This window comes from Acartia tonsa, chromosome 1 (assembly GCF_053477335.1).
Source record: "Acartia tonsa isolate MP-2025a chromosome 1, ASM5347733v1, whole genome shotgun sequence".
Lineage (NCBI taxonomy): Eukaryota > Metazoa > Arthropoda > Copepoda > Calanoida > Acartiidae > Acartia > Acartia tonsa.
Window position 1 is genome coordinate 16,622,647 of NC_137260.1, and position 20,585 is coordinate 16,643,231.

General features: G+C 31.1%; 1 protein-coding gene across 1 annotated transcript in view; it reads left to right on the forward strand.

Moving 5' to 3' along the window:
- The window catches only part of LOC145313821 (uncharacterized), a 104,028-nt gene extending 89,934 nt beyond the window's left edge, over positions 1-14,094 (forward strand). The window contains exons 8-10 of the mRNA XM_080153461.1: positions 7,861-9,136; positions 13,537-13,769; positions 13,873-14,094. Coding sequence (XP_080009587.1) covers positions 7,861-8,638 — 778 coding nt within the window. The 3' untranslated portion in view covers positions 8,639-9,136; positions 13,537-13,769; positions 13,873-14,094. The remainder of the gene's footprint in view (positions 1-7,860; positions 9,137-13,536; positions 13,770-13,872) is intronic.
- The last annotated feature ends 6,491 nt before the right edge of the window (positions 14,095-20,585 follow it).

A 20,585-nucleotide genomic window follows, 5' to 3' on the forward strand; every position in this document is an offset into this window, starting at 1 on the left:
TGGGAACCAGTCCAATTGCCCCCTTCCTCCCTGAGTATTATACACATTCTAAAGTTCACATGATTGAAATGGATTGAAACCGCTGAGTACCATTCCCTGCTTACAAAATCTGGAAAATATTAGTTATGTTCCTCATGAAATCAATTATATGATAAATAATGAATAGCTGGATGTATCTAAACTTACTATAAACCAGGGAGGAGGGGACATTAAACCAGTACCCAAAATTTTAGCTTAGGCTCAAAAAGTTTGGGTACTTTTACAGTGATTGGTTGTTCCTAAACCATAGTGTCCAAAAATTTCTACCATAAATTTTAAACTATAGAAGAAGTAATCTTGTTTATCACCATTGGGGATGTTCAATTTATCGTTTATTTATTGTCTTATCCCTTAAGATCCCTGACTGTTAATAGATAGATATATTTGAAATTACTATATTTTGATGGAAAGGGTTTCAACTGTGAAGAGTCGGGGGCTTTTTGACGTTTTGATTTATTTTTTGGAGGCGTAGCCACACTAAATATTATATCTGTCCGTCTGTCGGTTTTCTTTCTATTAAATATCTACATACTACTTACTAGAATCTAGGGGCTCTGTAGTCAAAGGGGTATGGAAGGGCAGAAAATAGCCTAAAACTATCAAAATTTATTCTGGGACCCATGCGAAGCTTTCCTAAAACGGATAACTCAATCGGTACAGCAGTTATTAAAATCGTAAGCTAAAAGATCTTTAATACATTGTATAAAAGAAGGAGAACGTAATAAACTTATTGTAGCTGCGCAATGATAAAAATGGTCGTCCTTGTTTTTCCATCTCCTGAAATTTGTTCGTTTTTGTTTGGACTAACAGAAAAAAAAGATTCAATCTTGAAATGAGACGACTGAAGAAACTTGACGATGTTTTTACAAATAAGCTTAACAAAGCAAATTTAAAATAGCACATATTCACTTTAACAAGGATGACAACATCCATAAAAGCGAAGCTCTGAAACGGTAGGACAAACGGGCATTAACACTTGTATAATGTCAGAACTGAATAATCAGAATGCGAATGTATAAGAGTCAGAGCAAAATTTTAAGTAAATTTGTTGAAAAACTGCTTGATACAGGATAATGATTATGGACATACTTACATTTTTAGGACTTAATTATAGAGTTGCTTCGCTTATAACATTGTACTTTGTTGTCTCAGGAATCAGTATACCAAAAATCAGACCAATCGGATAATTAGGTCACATACAAATTTGTTGTTAAAAATGTAAAAAATTTAACATGTTTTAAATGGACGTACGGACATTCTGGTAATGATTATAGAGTTGCTACGCTTTTTAACTTGTACCTAACTATTACAAGAATCACCATGCAAAATTTGAAATCGATAGGACAATTCTAACATGCCTAAATTAACGAAAAAAGCTATTTAAAAAAGTAAAAAAATCAACATGTTAAAAATGGACGTACGGACATTTTGATAATGATTATAGAGTTGCTACGCTTTCTAAATCGTACCTAACTACTAAAGGAATCACCATGCAAAATTTGAAATCGATAGGACAATTCTAACATGTCTAAATTAACGAAAAAAGCTAACCGTGACGGACGGACGGACGGACGGACGGACGGACGGACGGACGTACGGACGGACGGACGGACGGACCGACCCTAATTATAGAAAAAGCTTCGCTTTTAAAAAGAGAAAATTATGGCATTCTATCGGTAGGAATAGTTTTTTGTTTGCAAATATATTTGGCCTTTACTTACATATTATAAATAATAATCCATCGTATTAAGGTAATTTAAATTTTCAACTTTTAAAATTTACTGTTTTAATTTTTCATGTAATTTTAAGTAAACGTCATTAATAGAATGAGTTAAAAAAAAAGGGTTATATGCTTTACAAGGGCCTACTCATCACCCACCTCCACCTCCCTCTCGACTGCATTTTTAGGGCGGGTCTCTAAATTGTGTAAGGGCGGGGGGGGGGGGGTGTATAAAAACTGACATCCATCTTGCCCAATTTAACAAGGATTTAGCTAAAGATACAACACACGTACATCTAACAGAGATAGATAAATAACAGAACTTTCAATTATTCTATTTACAACAAATAATAAATTTCAAGTATAAATTCTAGTTTAACCAAAGTGAATTCTTAATGTTAAAGATTATATATTGCTTGCGACTATATAACTTTAGTGATTTTATCACAATACCTGTCAAAAAATGAAAATTTGTCTTTTCAATTTTCATAAAGAAGGTGTATCAACTTTTTTTTTATAGCTAGCCGGTTCTTTTAGTAAGTAGTAGATGTAAAATTTTTCATAGAATTCAGATATGCAATCGGTTTTTTTGTAGACCTCTTATTTTTTAAGTAATTTAAGTTTTTTAAAAAAATAATTAAGTCGGTTTTAAGGTACTAAAATGCAACAAAATAAAAGAAGAAAATGGCCAGTAAGAACAAAAATAGTAAGATCTTTAAAATGACACCTTACTTTTAAAATTCTGTTGAGTAATTATTGAAAAAATCTATTTTTTTAACCTCGGTTTAATAAAAACTTTAGACCTAAATATTTTCTCAAACAGACATAAAAACATGGGTTCATATATACCTTTAGAATCAGAAAAATATTACGAATCCATTGTAAGCAAAATTGAAAAAAAGTAAAAAAATAAAAAATTAAACAAATGGCCAATTGTATTTTTTGTTCAGGCAACACTATCATCTTCCCTTTTTTACCCCCTCTTTACCCCTCTTTACCCCCTTCCCATTTTTATACCCAATTCAAGAATTAAGACGTTGCCTGTACAATATAATATGATATTTTCATATAATTCCTTTTATTGTAGTTTATATACTATATTGTAAACTTTTTTTTTCAATTTTGCTTACAATGAAATCGTAATATTTTTCTGATTCTAAAGGTATATATGAACCCATATTTTTTTACCTGTGAAATAATAAAATTAAGTTCAAAGTTTTTATTCTCGTGGGTTTAAAAAAATCGATTTTTTCAATAATTACCTGACAGAATTGAAAAAGTAAGGTGTCAAATTAAAGATCTTACTATTTTTGTTCATAATGGCCATTTTCTTTCTTTTTTTGTTGCATTTTAGTACCTTAAAATCGACTTAATTTTTTTTAAAACTTAAATTACTTAAAAAATAAGAGGTCTACAAAAAAACCGATTGCATATCTGAATTCTATGAAAAATTTTACATCTACTACTTACTAAAAGAACCGGCTAGCTATAAAAAAAAAGTTGATACACCTTCTTTTAATGATTGCAAATATCAATTTTAAAAGCTACTCTATACTTCCCTTCGGTCAGTCCTTATGCAGTCCCAAACGCTTTGGGTTAAAGTTGATTTTCTCAACTATACTATTAAAGATAGAAAGGGGGGAGGCGGATGTGCCACTTTTTGAAACCAAAACTAAAAGTCAAAGGAACTCAACTAAAAAAAGAGTTACAGGTCTGAGATTTTGCATGGCAGTTGCTTTATAGGGTTACAATATGGAACAGTGAAGAAACGGCGGCGCATCCACCGAAAACCGCCGAGAAATTACAAAAAAAAAATCGGCGGGAAACGGCGGTTTTCGGCGGTTGCGCCGCCGTTTCCTCACAGTTCCATATTGTACCTCTATAAAGCAACTGCCATGCAAAATCTCAGACCTGTAACTCTTTTTTAGTTGAGTTCCTTTCTTGACTTTTAGTTTTGGTTTCAAAAAGTGGCACATCCGCCTCCCCCCTTTTAAGCGAATATTTCTATAAAATATGCGCATCTAGCCAATATATTGTTTTGTCCGTTTGTCTGACGCTCTTTCTTTTCTTTGTTATGAAAACTAAACATCATCTCTTACCTTGTCCGTTTGTCAATATTTTTTGTGTGCTTCTCAATCGCAACTAATGGATGTTGTCATCCTTGTTTAAATACTTGTAGCTGTACTTTAAATTAACAACTAACACTGTTATCAGTTTTCAGTCACTTAAAAGCATATTTTCCTATGCCTTTAATTCCTTAAATGTTGACCTTATTTGGAACTACAGGGTGTATCCCTAAAAGTAGTAAGCTTTTTTGTCTTTATAGATAGGTCTGTGTATGGTTTAAGCTATTTTTTACACTTCTACATTCCTTTGAAAATAGATCCCCTTGACGGTAGGGGCGCAGCTGCTAGTTCATTAAAAAGTCTGAAACTTTGATTTCTAACGTTGGAGACAATTTTTGTCATGTAGCCTTTATTAGAAATATCTTTTAGTCTTATATCGAATCGTCAATAGCCTCGAAAAATAAACTATTCCTACTTTTTCGCTAGTCAAATTTTAATATGATTTTTCCTATAATAATTGCCACCAATATAGTTTGTCTCAATTATCTTCATTACACATTTTTAAGGTTTAAATGTTTTATTTTAAAAAGTCAAAAATTTACTATTCCTTTCCCACAAAAAAATATAAATTTTAAATTTTACAAATTTTCAACAGGCTGATAAGAGTGTGCTCAGATTTAAAAATTTAAAACACAGCTTTTCTGTTCTTATGCCTTTGGAAATCACCCTTTCAATAGAAAATGCGACGACTAAAACTAAAGAAATTGTGTTACTTTAAAAGAGCTAAAAACGCTTTAAAACACAGCATACTTTTATAGACTTTTCAGTAGCTTAAAGCTTTGAACGATAGTATTTTCTTACTTCAATTCAATCGTTATTCCGTCAAAATAACTTGTCTATTGGTAGATTTAAAAATTCTTCAAATAATAAAATTCAGCTGCAATGTATGAAGTATTAAAGAAACTAATTTTCAATGTTTCCCTTCTAATTTTCTCTTTCTTTGAGTTACCACCCTCTCCCAAGTCAAATTGTATACCTTTCAAAGTTACAAGAGTTTCAGTGGTGATACAAATATAATAAATTATTACATTAAAACAGCCAAAACACAAATAATCATTATTATGACAAAATGTGTAGTTTTTACAGAGAAAAGACAATGGGCGATAATTTGATGTTAATCATCAATGCAATGATGGTAAATAATCGGTTGAAAAGTTTAGACATTGCCAGTTTAAATCAACCAATCAAGATTATATAAAAGTACCCAAAGTTTTTAAACCAACAAATGAGAGTATATCTTTTAAATTTTTGGGTACCAGTAGCATTTACATGTTAATATCTCCTCCCTCCCTGAGTTTTATAGATTTGTAAGACAAAAATGATTTATGTTTTGATTCAGCAGGACAATTCTACCACTTTTGTAGGACCTCTGGGTAGGTTACCTACTGCGTCATGTTTTTGTCCCATTTTAAAATGCATTTAACAAAGTTTTACATAAAAATATCAATATTATATTTCCCTCTCTCAAAAACTTTAAATTTGGATATAAATTCACGAAAAAATAGCTAAAATAATAGAAAGAAACTTTTTTACTATAGAGTTCTGAATTAATTTTAAGAAATTAATAACAAATATATGGGGGAGGGCAGGGGGATGGTTAAAATGAGTTGTTTAAAAGGTTTAAGAGGGGGTAAAATAACATCTATATTTTTAATAATTTTGAAGGGGGTTAAATAATGGGTTTCTAAGTTTACTCCCCCCCCCCCTCTGGATTTTTTTTCTACGTCAGCCTGTTCTACTTTTATCCACCCACATCAAGTAAAAAATTTTTTGTCTGTTTTCATTTTCCATTTTACTTTTAAGACTACGCATGACAGTCCCAGCATAAAAACACAAAAGGTTTTGAAATGAAGGGAGGGAACTGCTGTCAAAATACAAGTGCTCCACACAATATTATATTTACACATTTTATTACGTTTATAATAACAAATAAACATCTGAAAATTATTTAGAATATTTATAAGATAAACAAGGAAATAATAATATTGATTAATTGCAACGCGATAGTATTATGCTATTGTTGTCTAATATAGTGCTATGGTTCTTCAGTGTGGCTGACAACCAGTTCTATTCCACTGAATATTAATCGGTTTCGAAGCCATACTGGTAGAATAAATAATTAAGAAATAAGCTTCTGAAAATAAAGGATTTGTCTTAGTCTAATAGGCATCAAAATTAAAATCATTCTGTGGTGATTTTAAAAGGCAATAGATTTAACTTAGGGCATAATTGATAAAAACAAAATTAAAATTGGACTTTCAGTAAGCAAAACAAACAGTATAAAACAACTAGGATATCATTGATAGGTAAATGGAGAAAAATAAAACATCAATTCAACAATTTGTGTTTTTTTAAATGAGGGTATGCGAGACACATCTTGTAAAACCAAATGTAGGATCCTCAATTTAAATAAAATGCAAAATCTTTTTTTTAACTGACCTTGGTAAGACCTGTTGAAAACAATGTTTCTTACATGGATGTTTCTAAATGTCTCTATTCTCCATTCTCCTTTATTAATCTATCCCTTTATTCCTTGAAAATAACTGAATATTATTACTCTGTCTGCAATTGATTTTTACCAATGAGAAGATACATTGAATTCAATTATACCTCTACAAGGAATTGGTACAGTTTATCAAAAATTTCAAACTTTCGATAATGATAGTGTGTAATTATACTTTTATCAAGGATAAGTTTACCTGTTAGTAGCGCTACTTTTTATGAAAAAGACATCAAAGTATTAATATAAACAAAGAAATTTTAATAAAGTAAAAACTCTTACATGTTACCAATATAAAATGACTATCCCTCTTCGAAAATTGAATAATGAAAAATAATCAATTAAATTCTGGGTCGCAAATGATTCGAAAGATTGATTTTTGGTTGATTAATGATATTGTTTGGTGGATTTAACAAAAAATGGTCCGAAACAGGGGTCCAGGGAAATGACAATGAACGATAAATCAATATGGCCCTTAAGTTACTTTCTAGACATTTTTAAAGCAACTCTTAAGATACAAAAAATTCACCTTAAGATTTTTTAGTTTATTTTCAATTGAACCATCTCAAAATCCCTGATATAAAAAGTAAAGTACAAGTCTAACAATGTTTAAAATAACTTATTTATCAGATAGACCTAAATATATTGAATAACAAGGATGACAACATCCATAAAAGCGAAGCACTGAAACGGTAGGACAAACGGACATTAACATTTGTATAGTATCTGAACTGAATAATCAGAATTTAAAAGTATAAGAGTCGAAGCAAAATTGTAAGTAAATATGTTGAAAAACTGCTTGAAGCAGGATAATATTTATGGACATACTTACATTTTTGGACTTGATTATAGAGTTGCTTCGCTTATAATTATGTTCTTTGTTGTCCCAGGAATCAATATACCAAAAATCAGATCAAACGGATAATTAGAACACTTGAAAATTTGTTGTTAAAAAAGTAGAAAAATCAACATGTTTAAAATGGACGTACGGACATTCTGGTAATGATTATAGAGTTGCTACGCTTTCTAAATCGTACCCAACTACTACAGGAATCATCATGCAAAGTTTGAAATCGATAGGACAATTCTAACATGCCTAAATTAACGAATAAAAGCTATCTATCTCGGACGGACGGACGGACGGACGTACGGACCGACCCTAATTATAGAAAAGCTTCGCTTTTAAAAATAGTATTAGAATTATATTTTTTAAGTTATTGTTATTTGCTCTCTTTATTTTATTGCTTTTCCCTTTTGTATAAAGCCAAAATTTGTTATTAATAAAAATCAATTTTTACACCTTTTGAATATTCATAAAAGACTTGAAATTTTCTATTGTTATTTTCTTTTCCTATCCGAAGCGAAGCTACTCTATAATTTACATTGTCTGTCCTTCAGTCAGTCCGTAACGCCATAGGTGAAATGTAATTTTCTCGGCTGCTATTGAAGATTTAATATTTTCTTTTTTAATTTAGGTTGAGTGAGGTTGCCAGTAGAGAGTTGAAACCGAATAAATTTTGCCAAGACAAGTCTCGCGTATTACTCGGAGTACCTGTGCACGCCCCTGCCACCCCCAACCACCAGCACCCCCACACAGACCAGTGTACCAATGCCGCCAAGACGCTGTTGGCTGTGACCACCGCCCCAGCCAACAGCAAGCCATCCTCGCTAGTACACTGTACAGCGCTGCCTATCCAGACAACTACCAGGCAGGTCACACAGCAGGTTACTGTTAAAACAACTAAAGTATTTCCAGCTTCCAGTGGCAACGTTGCGGCCAAGCCGCAGCCGCAGTCACCGCCGGTGGCGGTCACAACCGCCATGACGACCAACAACACAAACAACAAACAATGTAACAACAATAATAATAAGACAAGTGCAGCAACAATTATCAGTCAATCAGCAACAAGCAGCACGCCCATGGACATATCTGAGGAGGGTGACAACACAGCGGCGGCTGCGCCACGCTGCCAACGGCTCCAATGGGAGCAGCAGCAGCTGGCCATTCGCCAGGAAGAAGTGTGCAGCTCCAACAACACTTCAACACAGCAGCCAGAAAACATGGAGGACGACCAACCGCTGGATATGTCAAAGACCAGCCTGACCATCAGTCACAGGCAGCACCGGGAGGAACAGCAGGATGACCAGAAACAGCTGTTCTCTGGCCTCTATCTGCTGGTGGACACTGCCATGGGACTCTTGGAACAACAGCAGGCAAACCACAACATCCACTGCAACCCAGTGGTCGCATAAAGACATGGAAGAAAATATTCCCCATAAATTTTTACATCATCCCGGAAAAAAACCTGACACTGAACCCAACACTATCTATACTATCAACCCATCCCAGTTATTATTAATATAATATTCAACACCCATTAATATATAATATAAAATTATATAATAATCAATATATTATGTTTGGTGGCGTCTGGATTGTGCATTATAATCACATTTATACAAATATTTAATCAACAAAAGTTATGTATGAAAAAAAACTTTATAAAAAAATAAGCTTAAAAATAAAATCCTTCCTTTTGAGATGAGCTTGCTAAAGAAAAGAGAAAAAGAACTATATAATGAGTGATGAAGGCCATTAGCAGAATTACAAAAGGACGTGGATTCCCCCAAATGAGTTACCTGAAAGTCAAAAGTCGGATATTGAACACTTGAACCAGTGTTAATAAAGCATAAACTTAAAGTTATTAATTAAAGAAGAGAAGTCAAGAAAGTTAAGAAGTGCTGTTTATCGTATGGTTCTTTTTTAGCATCAATAAACCTAGATCAATAAAAAGTCAACAAATATCCGACAGTTTATAAAAAAATTATATTTTCATTTTGTTTTATAATTTAAAATTGCTTAAAAATAAAATGAAAGCAATTTTATATTATTTTACATGATGTTCCTTACCAAATATATTAATGTAGTACAGTTATATATTATTACATTATATTATTATTATTCTATATAAATTAAATATATCATATACGCTTTACCCCTTAATTTGAAAAGCGCAATTTTTGTCCTTTTGCATTAGAGAATCCTGTTTATGACTTAAATTTCCTAAGTAGTAAAATCTTTCCATAAAGAACATATTTTTTGGCTAAAAAACATTGATTTTATGTCAATTTAAAGGGATTAGGCGCAAAACAATTGATGTCTATTCCCTTTATATAGTCTTTTTTTTCCTGAAATAATTAATTAGCATATTGCCGAGTTGTCAATCTTATCAATCGTAAAGTTCTGTGATCTTTCTTTTCAGAAGGAAATGATACACAACAAACAGTTCAAAAACACATTATACAACAGTAATGTAAGAAACAGAAAAACTCACAAAGTGAGAAAAACGTGTTTTTTTGCTTTTTTACCCTATTTTTTTTCTTTGTGAAATTGAAAGATTCCAAGAATCTGTTTTGTACCGAATTATTATAATTATTAAAAAAAAATGTTAAAGTATGAAAAAAATAATATAATCATTAATCAGCTACTTTTTAAATAATCCCGAGCTTAAATTTTAATTGAAAGGACAATTACTACAGTTTTTTTTTATTGGACAAAATTTTATGTTTATTGAGAATTTAAAAATTCTTATTAAACAGACATTGTACCTGCTTAATTGGTCCAAAAAGTTTGACTTCCCCTTTCAAAGGAGTGTAATGTACATGTTTAACATATTTTAATTCATTTAAATCATTACAAAAGACCATCAAAAAATTGCATATTTATTTCTTCTAATAAGTATATGAAAAAAAAAGAAAATCTATTTATTTTCTAAAGTATCCCACTTTATATTTTTAAGTATTTATCAAAAATAAAGCAAGATATTTATTTTTATCAATTCTTTTTTTTTTAAATGCATTCACTCCTTGTGTATTTTATGAAAATTAGTTTATAGTGCTTTAGCATATCTTCCCATATTTTAACCTATCCTAATCAAAGTATAAACTCTTTTTATACTCAGTAGAAATTTTAAGTATTTTGTTATAAACATTTTTTTTAAATCTGAAGAAAAATCTTTAAAAAATACCACATTTTCGCATAGGCTTAAGATATGATGTTCATTTTTCAACAGACAGTAATATGATATTATTATGCTTTTTCCATATGTTTTAAATCCATTGTTTTACTGGAATGTCTTTATGTAACCTCTCATTAGGTCTAGTCCTTCTAGGGATATTAAGAACATTTAAAACCATCAGTATCACTAAAAAGATAAAAAAATTCTGTTATTCCTAAGTTTTTACATCCACTATTAGGGAGGAGGGTAAAGACACATTATTCCTACTGGAAAATATATGTTTTTCAATCATTTAAAATATTGATTAACTCTCCTGATAGAAGATTTTTTGCCTTTAGGTTTGGAATTATTAATCTTTTGTATTAGTGTGAAATTAGTACTGCAATTTATATATCACATAAAAATATATCCTCCATTCACCTATCCCAGTATTGCCTGACCCTAATCCTGCGGAAATCTCCAGCCAGGCGGACACATTTTATCCTGCTTACATGTTCCTTTTCTCCCACTGGGCACAATTCATTATTCATTTACTTACACCAACACTTTTAGAGCAGCGAGGCTTCCCTAAAATTCACAAAAAAAGTCTTTTTGAAATTTGGTCTTTGGTAGTATAAGTGGTTCTTAGCCACACTAAAAAAAACATTTATAGCTTCGTATTACAGAGACTTTTCCACAAATATTTAAAAAATCTTAAAATTTAAACCAGTTTTGTTAACCCGGGCCTTCAGTTCCTTGGGGCTAATGTAACTGATTTAAATCCAAGAATTTTACTTTTTTAATATCCGAGGAAAGAAATACAATGCGATAAATAACTATTCCTACATTTTTCTAAATTCTTAGAATAGCCTAACAGCTTTGGAATAGAATCGTCCTTGATTATATGTTTCACCCCTTTCTTCAATTTTATAAAAGTATTAATATAACAAAATGTACAAAATGGTTTAAAAGGATGATTGTCTCAAAAAAAGAGTTTTCTAAAACTAACATACTGTACAAAAATGAATAAATTCCTAAATATTTTGCAATTAAACTAAATGCATAACGAGAACCCTTTTTTGTTGAATTTAAGATTTAAAAATTTCTTGCGAGCAACAGATTTAGACTTTAATTAATCAAATTGAACAAACTCGAGCTCTCTTGTCATTTGAAATTTTAGTAAAAGCTGCAATTTTTGGGATGAAAAATGTGGCAGATATTTCTTCTTTACTAGCCATGTGTTATTTTGCATAGCTTTACAAATGCGGCCCAAATTTCATAATTAATCTTTGTAAAACAAAACAAAAAACTAAAATTTCTACTGAGTATAAATAAAAATGTATCAGTGTGATATTTGGATGGATTTCTGTTCACTAGAGCGGCTTTTTAAAAATTATTTTCTTTCATTGTAATTTTTCCAATAATAGCCCTAACTGTTTATCTGTAATGAACGGCTAGAATAAGACAGCTAGTTGTATTATTACTTTTTATTAGAAATCAGCAGCTTAGCCGCAAAAGTAACTTAAATCTATTAAATATCAATATCAAAGCACTGATAAATAAACAGTTATAAAACGAGAATGAAAATGGTACAAAAAATTATGTTTTATATTTGATTTTTGTTTGTATGGATGCTATGAGCTTAAGCTTGAGATTTGATTGTTGATGATCAGCGTTAATATTAATATATAGAGAAAGTAACTTTTGTGAGAAAAAAAATAATTAATATTTGTATTTTAGTGCTAAAGTAGTAAATTTAAACACATATTATATATCTATCTATCTTGTCATCCTTGTTCAGTAGTAAGCAAACTGTTAATTAAACTGGTTTAGTTTTGATTTTCATGAATAAGGCTCATAATTCAGAAAAAAATATTTTACAACATTTGATTGGTCAGAAGCCGATTGATGTGTTTTTCTATTGGATTGTCAATAGGACTAAGCTCTGATTGGCCAGTTGTAAATTTAAGAAAACTCCCATTGGTCAGTTGTACAGCAAAGCAAGCTTTTATTGGCCAGTTAAACAACAACAACAAAAAGCTGTTATTGGTCAATATTGAAGCTGTTATTGGTTAACTAACAACAAAGTTATCTCTTATTGGTTAATTTAAAAAATAAAGTTTGTGTTTAAAATGTTATGATTTTACTGAAAAAAAAGTCTTGAGTCATGAAAATAAGGATGAAAGATTGCATATTTGATCATAAACAATATTCTAACTACTCAATAAACAATAATTTTTCTTCTGCTATTTCTAAATAACAGCCCTTTTACAGGGTGATCTCTAGTCATTACTTTATATCAGAAGAATTTTTGGATTACAATTATGTTGCGCAAATATTTTTTTTTTCAAAAAAAAGATATACAATTTTGTTCAAAGAAAACTAAATTTCAAAGTAATTATAATAGCCAAACTTTTTTGTTCAAATTTTGCTAATGCTGTAAAGAATTTGTTACCTGTGACCACTTTGAAATCTACAGGGTGTCCCATATAAAATTTCCTATTAAGAAAACTACAATTAAATTTTTTGTTTTTTATCAAGTTTTTTCGTTTTTTTCAAATAAAATTTTTACATAAAAAAATGTTTTTGTGGGCACCCTGTAAGTTTTGTAACACCACGTATTGATAGCACCATACTGCCAGATTTAAACTTTATCATACCTTAATACATACAATATTATAAATTATTCACATTTTTGCAATTTTTCAATAGTTCATATACATATTCATAGATATACAACAACATAGAATCAATAGTTTTTTTTGATATACAAACATGATGATCAGAACTGTTAATTGATACACACTGTTGTAGCAATATAAAACTTACCAAACATTCTTTGAATAGTGTTTGAGGAAATTAGTTTTTTTGTTGCCTTTGAGACAAAATGTACAAATATTTAGCCTCCAGTTCTGATCATCCAAAGTATTGACCTCTTATGCAACGGATTGCTGCATTTTAATTTTTTCAATTTTCCTTTAAGATTCAATAGGTAATGAAGAAGTAGCTTTGAATAACTGTATTTTTTTCTGAATAAAATTTTGAAAATGGTCTATGATGCATCAGAATTTAAGTACAAATTGTACATTATTTTAAGTATCAAAATTTTATTATTTTTTATATATAAAGATAAATAAGATTTTGATACTTAAGTTAGTATATGCATATTATATTAATTAACATATACCTAAAATATATAATCATCTATATTTATATCATAACATTATTCCTAAATCTTGTTTAAATAATTTTCTTTGTAGTCAGTTTAAAATTCAATTAGAAAGGAAAGACCCTTTTTAGAGAAAACAGTTGATACTTTATTATTTTTTCTTCAAAATGTAGACAAATTTAAAATAGCTACTTCATATTTTGGTCTTTTTTAGAAGGCATTAAAATTTTTTTGTTGATTGGGATGAAAGTTTTAAAAACTTCTTTTAAAAACATAACCATTTCAAATATTAAATTCTTTTAATGCCTTTTTTTTAATAGCAATTAAATTACTACTCCCTAGCCCAAGCGAATGATTTAAAACATGGTATTTATCTAACTTAAAACTGCCTAAATGCTGCGGATTTTTTCTCTGCATAAAAAAACAAGGACTATTTAGTCCATAAGAGGAAGGAATGAATGTAAAACCAGTTGTTAGTGTGATATATTATAATCTATTTTAAATGCTTTGTTTGAAAATAAATTAGAAAAATAGAAAAAAAATTTGTTTTTAATTTAGTGTTGAAAAAAAAGTAAATTATGTGAGAATTTCACAAAACAAGGATGACAAAATCCTCAAGATTTATTAGCATGCTTAAACATAAATAGATAAATTTGGTATGTGTGGGCTGTCAAATAAATTTATATTATTGATGTTTAACCAGAATTTTACCTGGATCCCACTGTTAAGAACCACTTTCGTCTGCTAGCAAATTGCTTTCTTCACCATGGCTGTGTTAATATTCCAGACACTTTTGGTTGATTTTCAAAGACCCAATTGAGAGTCCGCACAAGGTACTTGGGATGGGGACATGCAGTTATTTAACCCCTTCCCCCTCTATTGTTTTACTCTAATGTTTGTCTTTTCGAGTTGCCTGATAATTTTCTTGGTAGAGGCGCGGTCCTCTCTGACTACTAGTGATAGTATATAGACCTCAGGCATCGTTTATTTGATGTAAACGTGTTGTTATATTACCCAGAAAAATAAGTTAAGTGATACCCAACAAAAAACCAACTCTTTGATTGCACGACCTTCGTCTAAAGGCAGGGGTTTAAAAGAAAAGACAATGACCGATAAATTGATGTACATTCCCTATGATCATACACAAAATAACCACATCTGTAGATTATAATTAGTGGTTAAAACATTAAACACTTAATTGAATAAACCAGCAAATCAAGATTCACTAAAGTCTCCAAAGTTGTTAAACAGCCTATTGTCCCCCCCTGTCTGTTATCCAAAGTTTCATAACAACTTTTCTTTTTTATTGGCAGATACGATATAATATTTCTAAAAAGGTTTTAAAAAATTCGGCGTGCTTCGCGCACTATTTTAACCTCTCAAATAGGAATTACACCTCTATTAATATTTTTCACTCCATCACACAATAAAACTTGGACATCGTTGCTCATTGGCTCAAAAAATTGTACTTTTATTAAACTTTGATTGTTTGGTTCCAAACAAGAGGTGTCAAAAATTTTCAACCAATATTTTACATCGGCATAAGTGGTGAATTCTTTATCATCATTAAAGATATAAATGTAATTATTTCATTGTCTTTTGTCTTATCACTAAAGATTCCTAATTTTACAATGCATTTTTTGCAACAATCTTCTTCTATGTGAAAATTATAATTTTTGCATGAATGAGAAAAGCTGTTTGAAATATATTCTACTTTATAACAATTAATTCACTTTTTTTGCAAAAGTGAAAAATTACGTTTTTTCATTAAAACCAATTGTTATTCTATTAATTCTGCTAAGAAACCACTAGACCGATCGGTCTTTTTACTTTAAATTTTGGTTTTGTTTTTTTTTATTTCAGGTTTTAAACTATTAATTGAGGGGGAAGAAAATCGACCTTTTAAGATATAGGCCATAAAGAAAAAAAGTAGTTCCCATGAGGTTTATTATACTTTTTTGATAAATTTTTACAGTAGATTTTCCCATATTTCTATATACTACGGAGGGCCTTATCCCTGCGGGATGTAACCTAAAAATAATTTTTTATATGATCTGATTTGTGGAATACTGATTCCTACAAAAACAAAGTATAGTGCTATCGGTGAAGTATCTCTGTAATCTAATTATGATTATTCAGTTTGGACAAGTGTTAATTTATTTTTGTCCCGCCGTTTCAGAGCTTCGCTTTTATGGATGTCATCCTTGTTTATTTAAAAAAATTGAGTCCGTTTTGTCCTTTTGTGGTAGTCGGACAGACTGTCACTTCCCAGAGCATGCTACGCTCCGGGGTTCCCGATAAAACACGCAGGTGTTTAATCCCTAACCACCACATTCCTAAGCCAACCCTTTCTTTTATTGACCGCCAGATAATGCGGTCAATTCTACCAGCCGCCGATGTGGGGAAGGGGTTGCCCCTCCCCCCTCATGTTCCAGATAACCTACCCTTTTCCGGGGGACGCCAGCCTTACACCCACAGGGGCCTGCCCTTCTGCCATTCACCTGGCCTGCAGTCCCCCATTCTCTCCACACCCATTTTCTACCTAACCCAATATTGTAATCTGTTGTATATAAAGCCATTAATTTGTTATGTATAATCAGTTATAAATAAATCTTCAAAACTGTAACTACTTGGAGTATTTTATTGATAGAATCATTAAGGCTAGGGGCTCTTTTGCCGGACTCACGAAATAGGGTTGAAATGCTTCACCCCTATTACACTTTCTCGTCACCTTTGAACAGACTCTGCGTTTTTAATCGCAGTGTAACGCGCTTAATCGCCCAAGGTAACACCAATGAGACAACCAACTCTTTGATTGCACAACCTTTGTGTGAGAAGTCCTACTCCTAACTATGAATGGTGATAAGTTGCACCTGTTGAGGGCCAACTCATTTCCCCAACTCTATTTATGTCGCGCATCTCACATAGCAGCAGTAGGAACGATTTTTAACGTCTTTAGTTATGACGCGGTTTTGGACTGAGATTTAAACCTATCACCTCCCCGACGACGAGCGCGAATTAGCTGCACAACTTACAATCAGGGAGTAAGGGAGGGGACAATGGATCGAATATTCAATTTTTAGGAGTCTCAGACTTTGGGGACTGGCTTAAAAGGAACATGCAAGGATTTAGCAGTTTCTAACCAATCTTGGGGACCAATTATGAATGACGTCACGCAAAATCATGCATAATCTCGCGGCAAACTAGCGCGTCAACAAAAAGATAAACAATAACAAGCAGACAGAATATTTTGATTTTGAAAATTATTTTGTAAATTGAATCATTACATTTTTTTATATCTAATTCTTGTTTAATGTTAATTCATTCCTATTAGTGCATTGTAGAAAGAAATTATATTAAGATTATTAGTTATTATGAGCAAAGCCTTCCTATAATTAGGTCCCGCACATTTGTACGTCCGTAACGGTTAGCTCTTTTCATTACTTTAGACATGTTAGATGTTTCTTATTGATTTAATGTAAAGGCAAAAGTTTTTTGTCTTTAGCTTAATATTTCTGTAATTAATGATCCGATTGATTTCAAAATTTTAGGGAAAATTCACGAAGTCCTGAGTTGTTCAAGGTTTGTTTATCATTAAAATCTCAAGATGGTGTTATTTTATTTTTCTGTCCTGGATGCTAGAGGCGCAGATACCAGTTATCCTAAGATATGTTACTTAAACCTTAAGATCTTTAAAATTAAGATGTACTTATGTTCTCAACTTTTTTATTTATGTAGTATGAAATTTTGACGCAAGGTATCTCATTTTTATTTCATTAAATGAAATAACTTGAGTTAAAAGTTCTGTAGGAAGGTAATTGTTTTAGTAAGTTTTGAAATATAATTATTTAAGGCTTTTTCATGTCTAAGCTTTTTAATAAATACAATAAAAAAATTTGGGTAAAAGATGTTGTAAAAGTAAAATGGTATGTTTCCTTAATTTTCCGAAGTTTAAATAATAACAATTATAGAAATAAATTGTATACAAGGGTTTTGATCTCTAGAATCAAAGGCTTGTAGTAAAGCATCAGTTTAAGGATGGTGCATTTCGAATTAAAAATAATTCAAAAAGTCAAAAATTTCCACTAAAGGTTGCTATATTGCAAATACTTGTTTTATCTGGAAATATCTGGGTTTTCAACCTTAAAGGGTCACAACTATAAAATTGAATTAACTGCCCATTGTCCCCTCCCTTACTCCCTGACTTACAATACTACCTAAAATAATTTTGTGAGCAGCAAAGTCAGAACACCTTTTGAAATAAATCATCTCTGCAACGAGGTCCAATTAAATTCGAATCAAACTAGATTTTATATAAAAAAAATCCGCGGATAAAAAGATTAGTTGCATAAAAAGATAAAATGAACATTTCTGTTTTACATAAAAATAAGAAGTCTACAAGTTTCATTTTGGCTCCGAATCTTACTCTTATTTGATATTTTGAGTTTGAAAAAAACCATTTCCTTATTTAAAAAAAAATAATTTATACGAGCAGTGTCCAAACTTTTCTACCAGTGATATTTTTCTACAATACTAATTGATAATTTTGTTCATCATATTTGGGGGTGTACTGTGCACCAATTTAAATAACCATTATCTTATTTTTATCATTTACGATTCCTGAGTTTCATAATTTTCTGGGGTTACCCAATTTACCACCCTAAATAACTCGAGAATTTCCTAGAGGCTAAAAATTTGCCCGCAGACTTTAAGTCCCCGAAGGCTTGCAAAAAAGCCGCGCAAAAAAATATGTAGACGGAATAATAAGCAAAGTCTACGATTTGTACGGTATATAAATGGATGTAGAATATACGTGGATATAATGACAGGGGAACCCTTTTCGTCAATTTAGCTTGCACACATAAACTCATTTGTTGGTCAGTTCCTTCATTTATTAGGAGAGAAGGGGATGGGGTAAAGGTTATGGAAATGGAAATAGGACGTTATTTTAGCACAGTGCGTGTTTCACTTTATTAGAGAACATAAAAATCTGGTGTAAGATCCAAGTAATAATATATCCATTTATTTATAATAATTGAAGTATTGATTGATAGAAGTGCATCTACTCTATAATTTATTTATTTATTGTCTGTACATAAAGAAAAAAATATTAAGTCGGTTTCATTAACACACATTTATTGGATAGTAAAGATGAAAATGAAATGGGTTGTTCACACCCACCTGGAGATTTTAGAAGAGTGTGGGATTAGCTACACCAATTTTTGACAGGGCTTTCGCACGCCTCTTGAGGCTAATCTACTCTTAACACAACTGGAACTAACCGTAAATAACAGGGAGGGGACATTGGGTTGTTAATTACCTGGTACCCAAGATTTTATAAATACTTTATCATATTCTTTGCCTCATAAATTTTGGGTACTTTTAATTAACTTAGATTGTTAGTTCTAAACGTATGGTGTCCAAATGATTCAACTAATAAGCTTAATCTACAGAAGCGGTGTTTATTATCATTAGGGATGTATATCAATTATACGTCCATTTTCTCATCCCTGTTAAATAAAAATATATAATATAGGCTAATCATAGTTAATCCAGATAAATGGCAAAAAAGTGAAAATGCAATTCTTTTTAATGCACCTTTAAAAATAGAAATTAAAAACATAGTTTGTATCATCCTTATATAAAAATCTGTAGGTGTGTTTGTCTGTGTGTATCAAAGAATCTCGCAAACCGTTGAACCAATATAGTTTACAATGTGGCTTCTCATAGGTTCTGGGAAGGTTTATAACAATTTTGGTGAGGAAACTTCCACCCTCTAAAGCGAAATCGCCCATAGAAAAAAACTTTACTTTTCATTCTAAAACTAAAATTGAAATTTGGGGAGGGGGAATTATTAAACTCCCTTCCCCGCCCCCAGTATATCTCAATTACCCTTAGATACCTCTAGTAATATATAAAATGGTATGGTTTTTGTAAAATGTATTAAAAACCTATCCATTAAGACTTCATATTAACATACTGCAAAATTAACAGATAATGGAAGAGTGATAAGAAAAAGAAGTCAACTCTTCAAGATTGATTGATAGCTTAGCTTAGCTTTTAAAACAAGGAAGAAAACCTCCATAACTGCGAATAAGAAAGTCAGACAAACAAGCATTAGCACATTTATAAAGCCGGCGAAATCAAATTTAACGTCATTATTAAAAGTCTGAGAACATTCTGTATAAATAAATCTTCGCTTGTAACATTATACCATATCGCAATAGGAATTCATATTGTAAAAATCAAGTGCATATGTTGATTACATTATATAAAATATTGTTTTTAATTAAATATAAAGATCTGCATGTTTCAGATGACTTACGGAATTTCTGGTAATGATTATTTAGGAAAATTCTAACATGCCTAATTCAACGATAAGAGCTATATGTTACAGACTAACGAACAAACGGACGTATGGACCGACTGAACTTAAATTTATTAAAGCTTCGCTGTAAAAAAAAAAAGTATTTATTAGTTCATCTATTAATTCAGACTTAATATAAACAGATTGCAAATTTAACTGATAAAGAGCCCCGGGCAAATATTTCAGACAGTGCTTTTTGTCATCAGATTAAGAAGTTGTATTTTTAGACCTTCTAGCTAACTATAATTGCTTTGTTAGTACCGAATCTTCTCTACAATTTTCGTCTGGCTGTTTCTCTCTGGTTAAATAATATTTACTCACAGAGAAAGAGGGGATGTTTATTACACTAGTCACTAAATTTTTATAATACCGATGGCTCAACAGCTTTGGGGACTTTAGTGAATTTTTATTAGTGTTTTAACCACTAATTTTAGTCTACAGAAGGGGTAAATTTGTGTAACCTCATTTGGATGTACATCAATTTATCGTCCATTGTCTTATCCCTTTTGATCTCTGATTTACTTAGCTGTTATTGAAACCAGAACTCTAATTTTTCTTGTCAACAATCCCATTAATGACGAAGCCCAAAATACATAACTTTTGCACCACGTCGTCTTCCTGTGACGTCATAAAATGAGGGAGATGAGAGGAGAAGTGGGAAAGAAA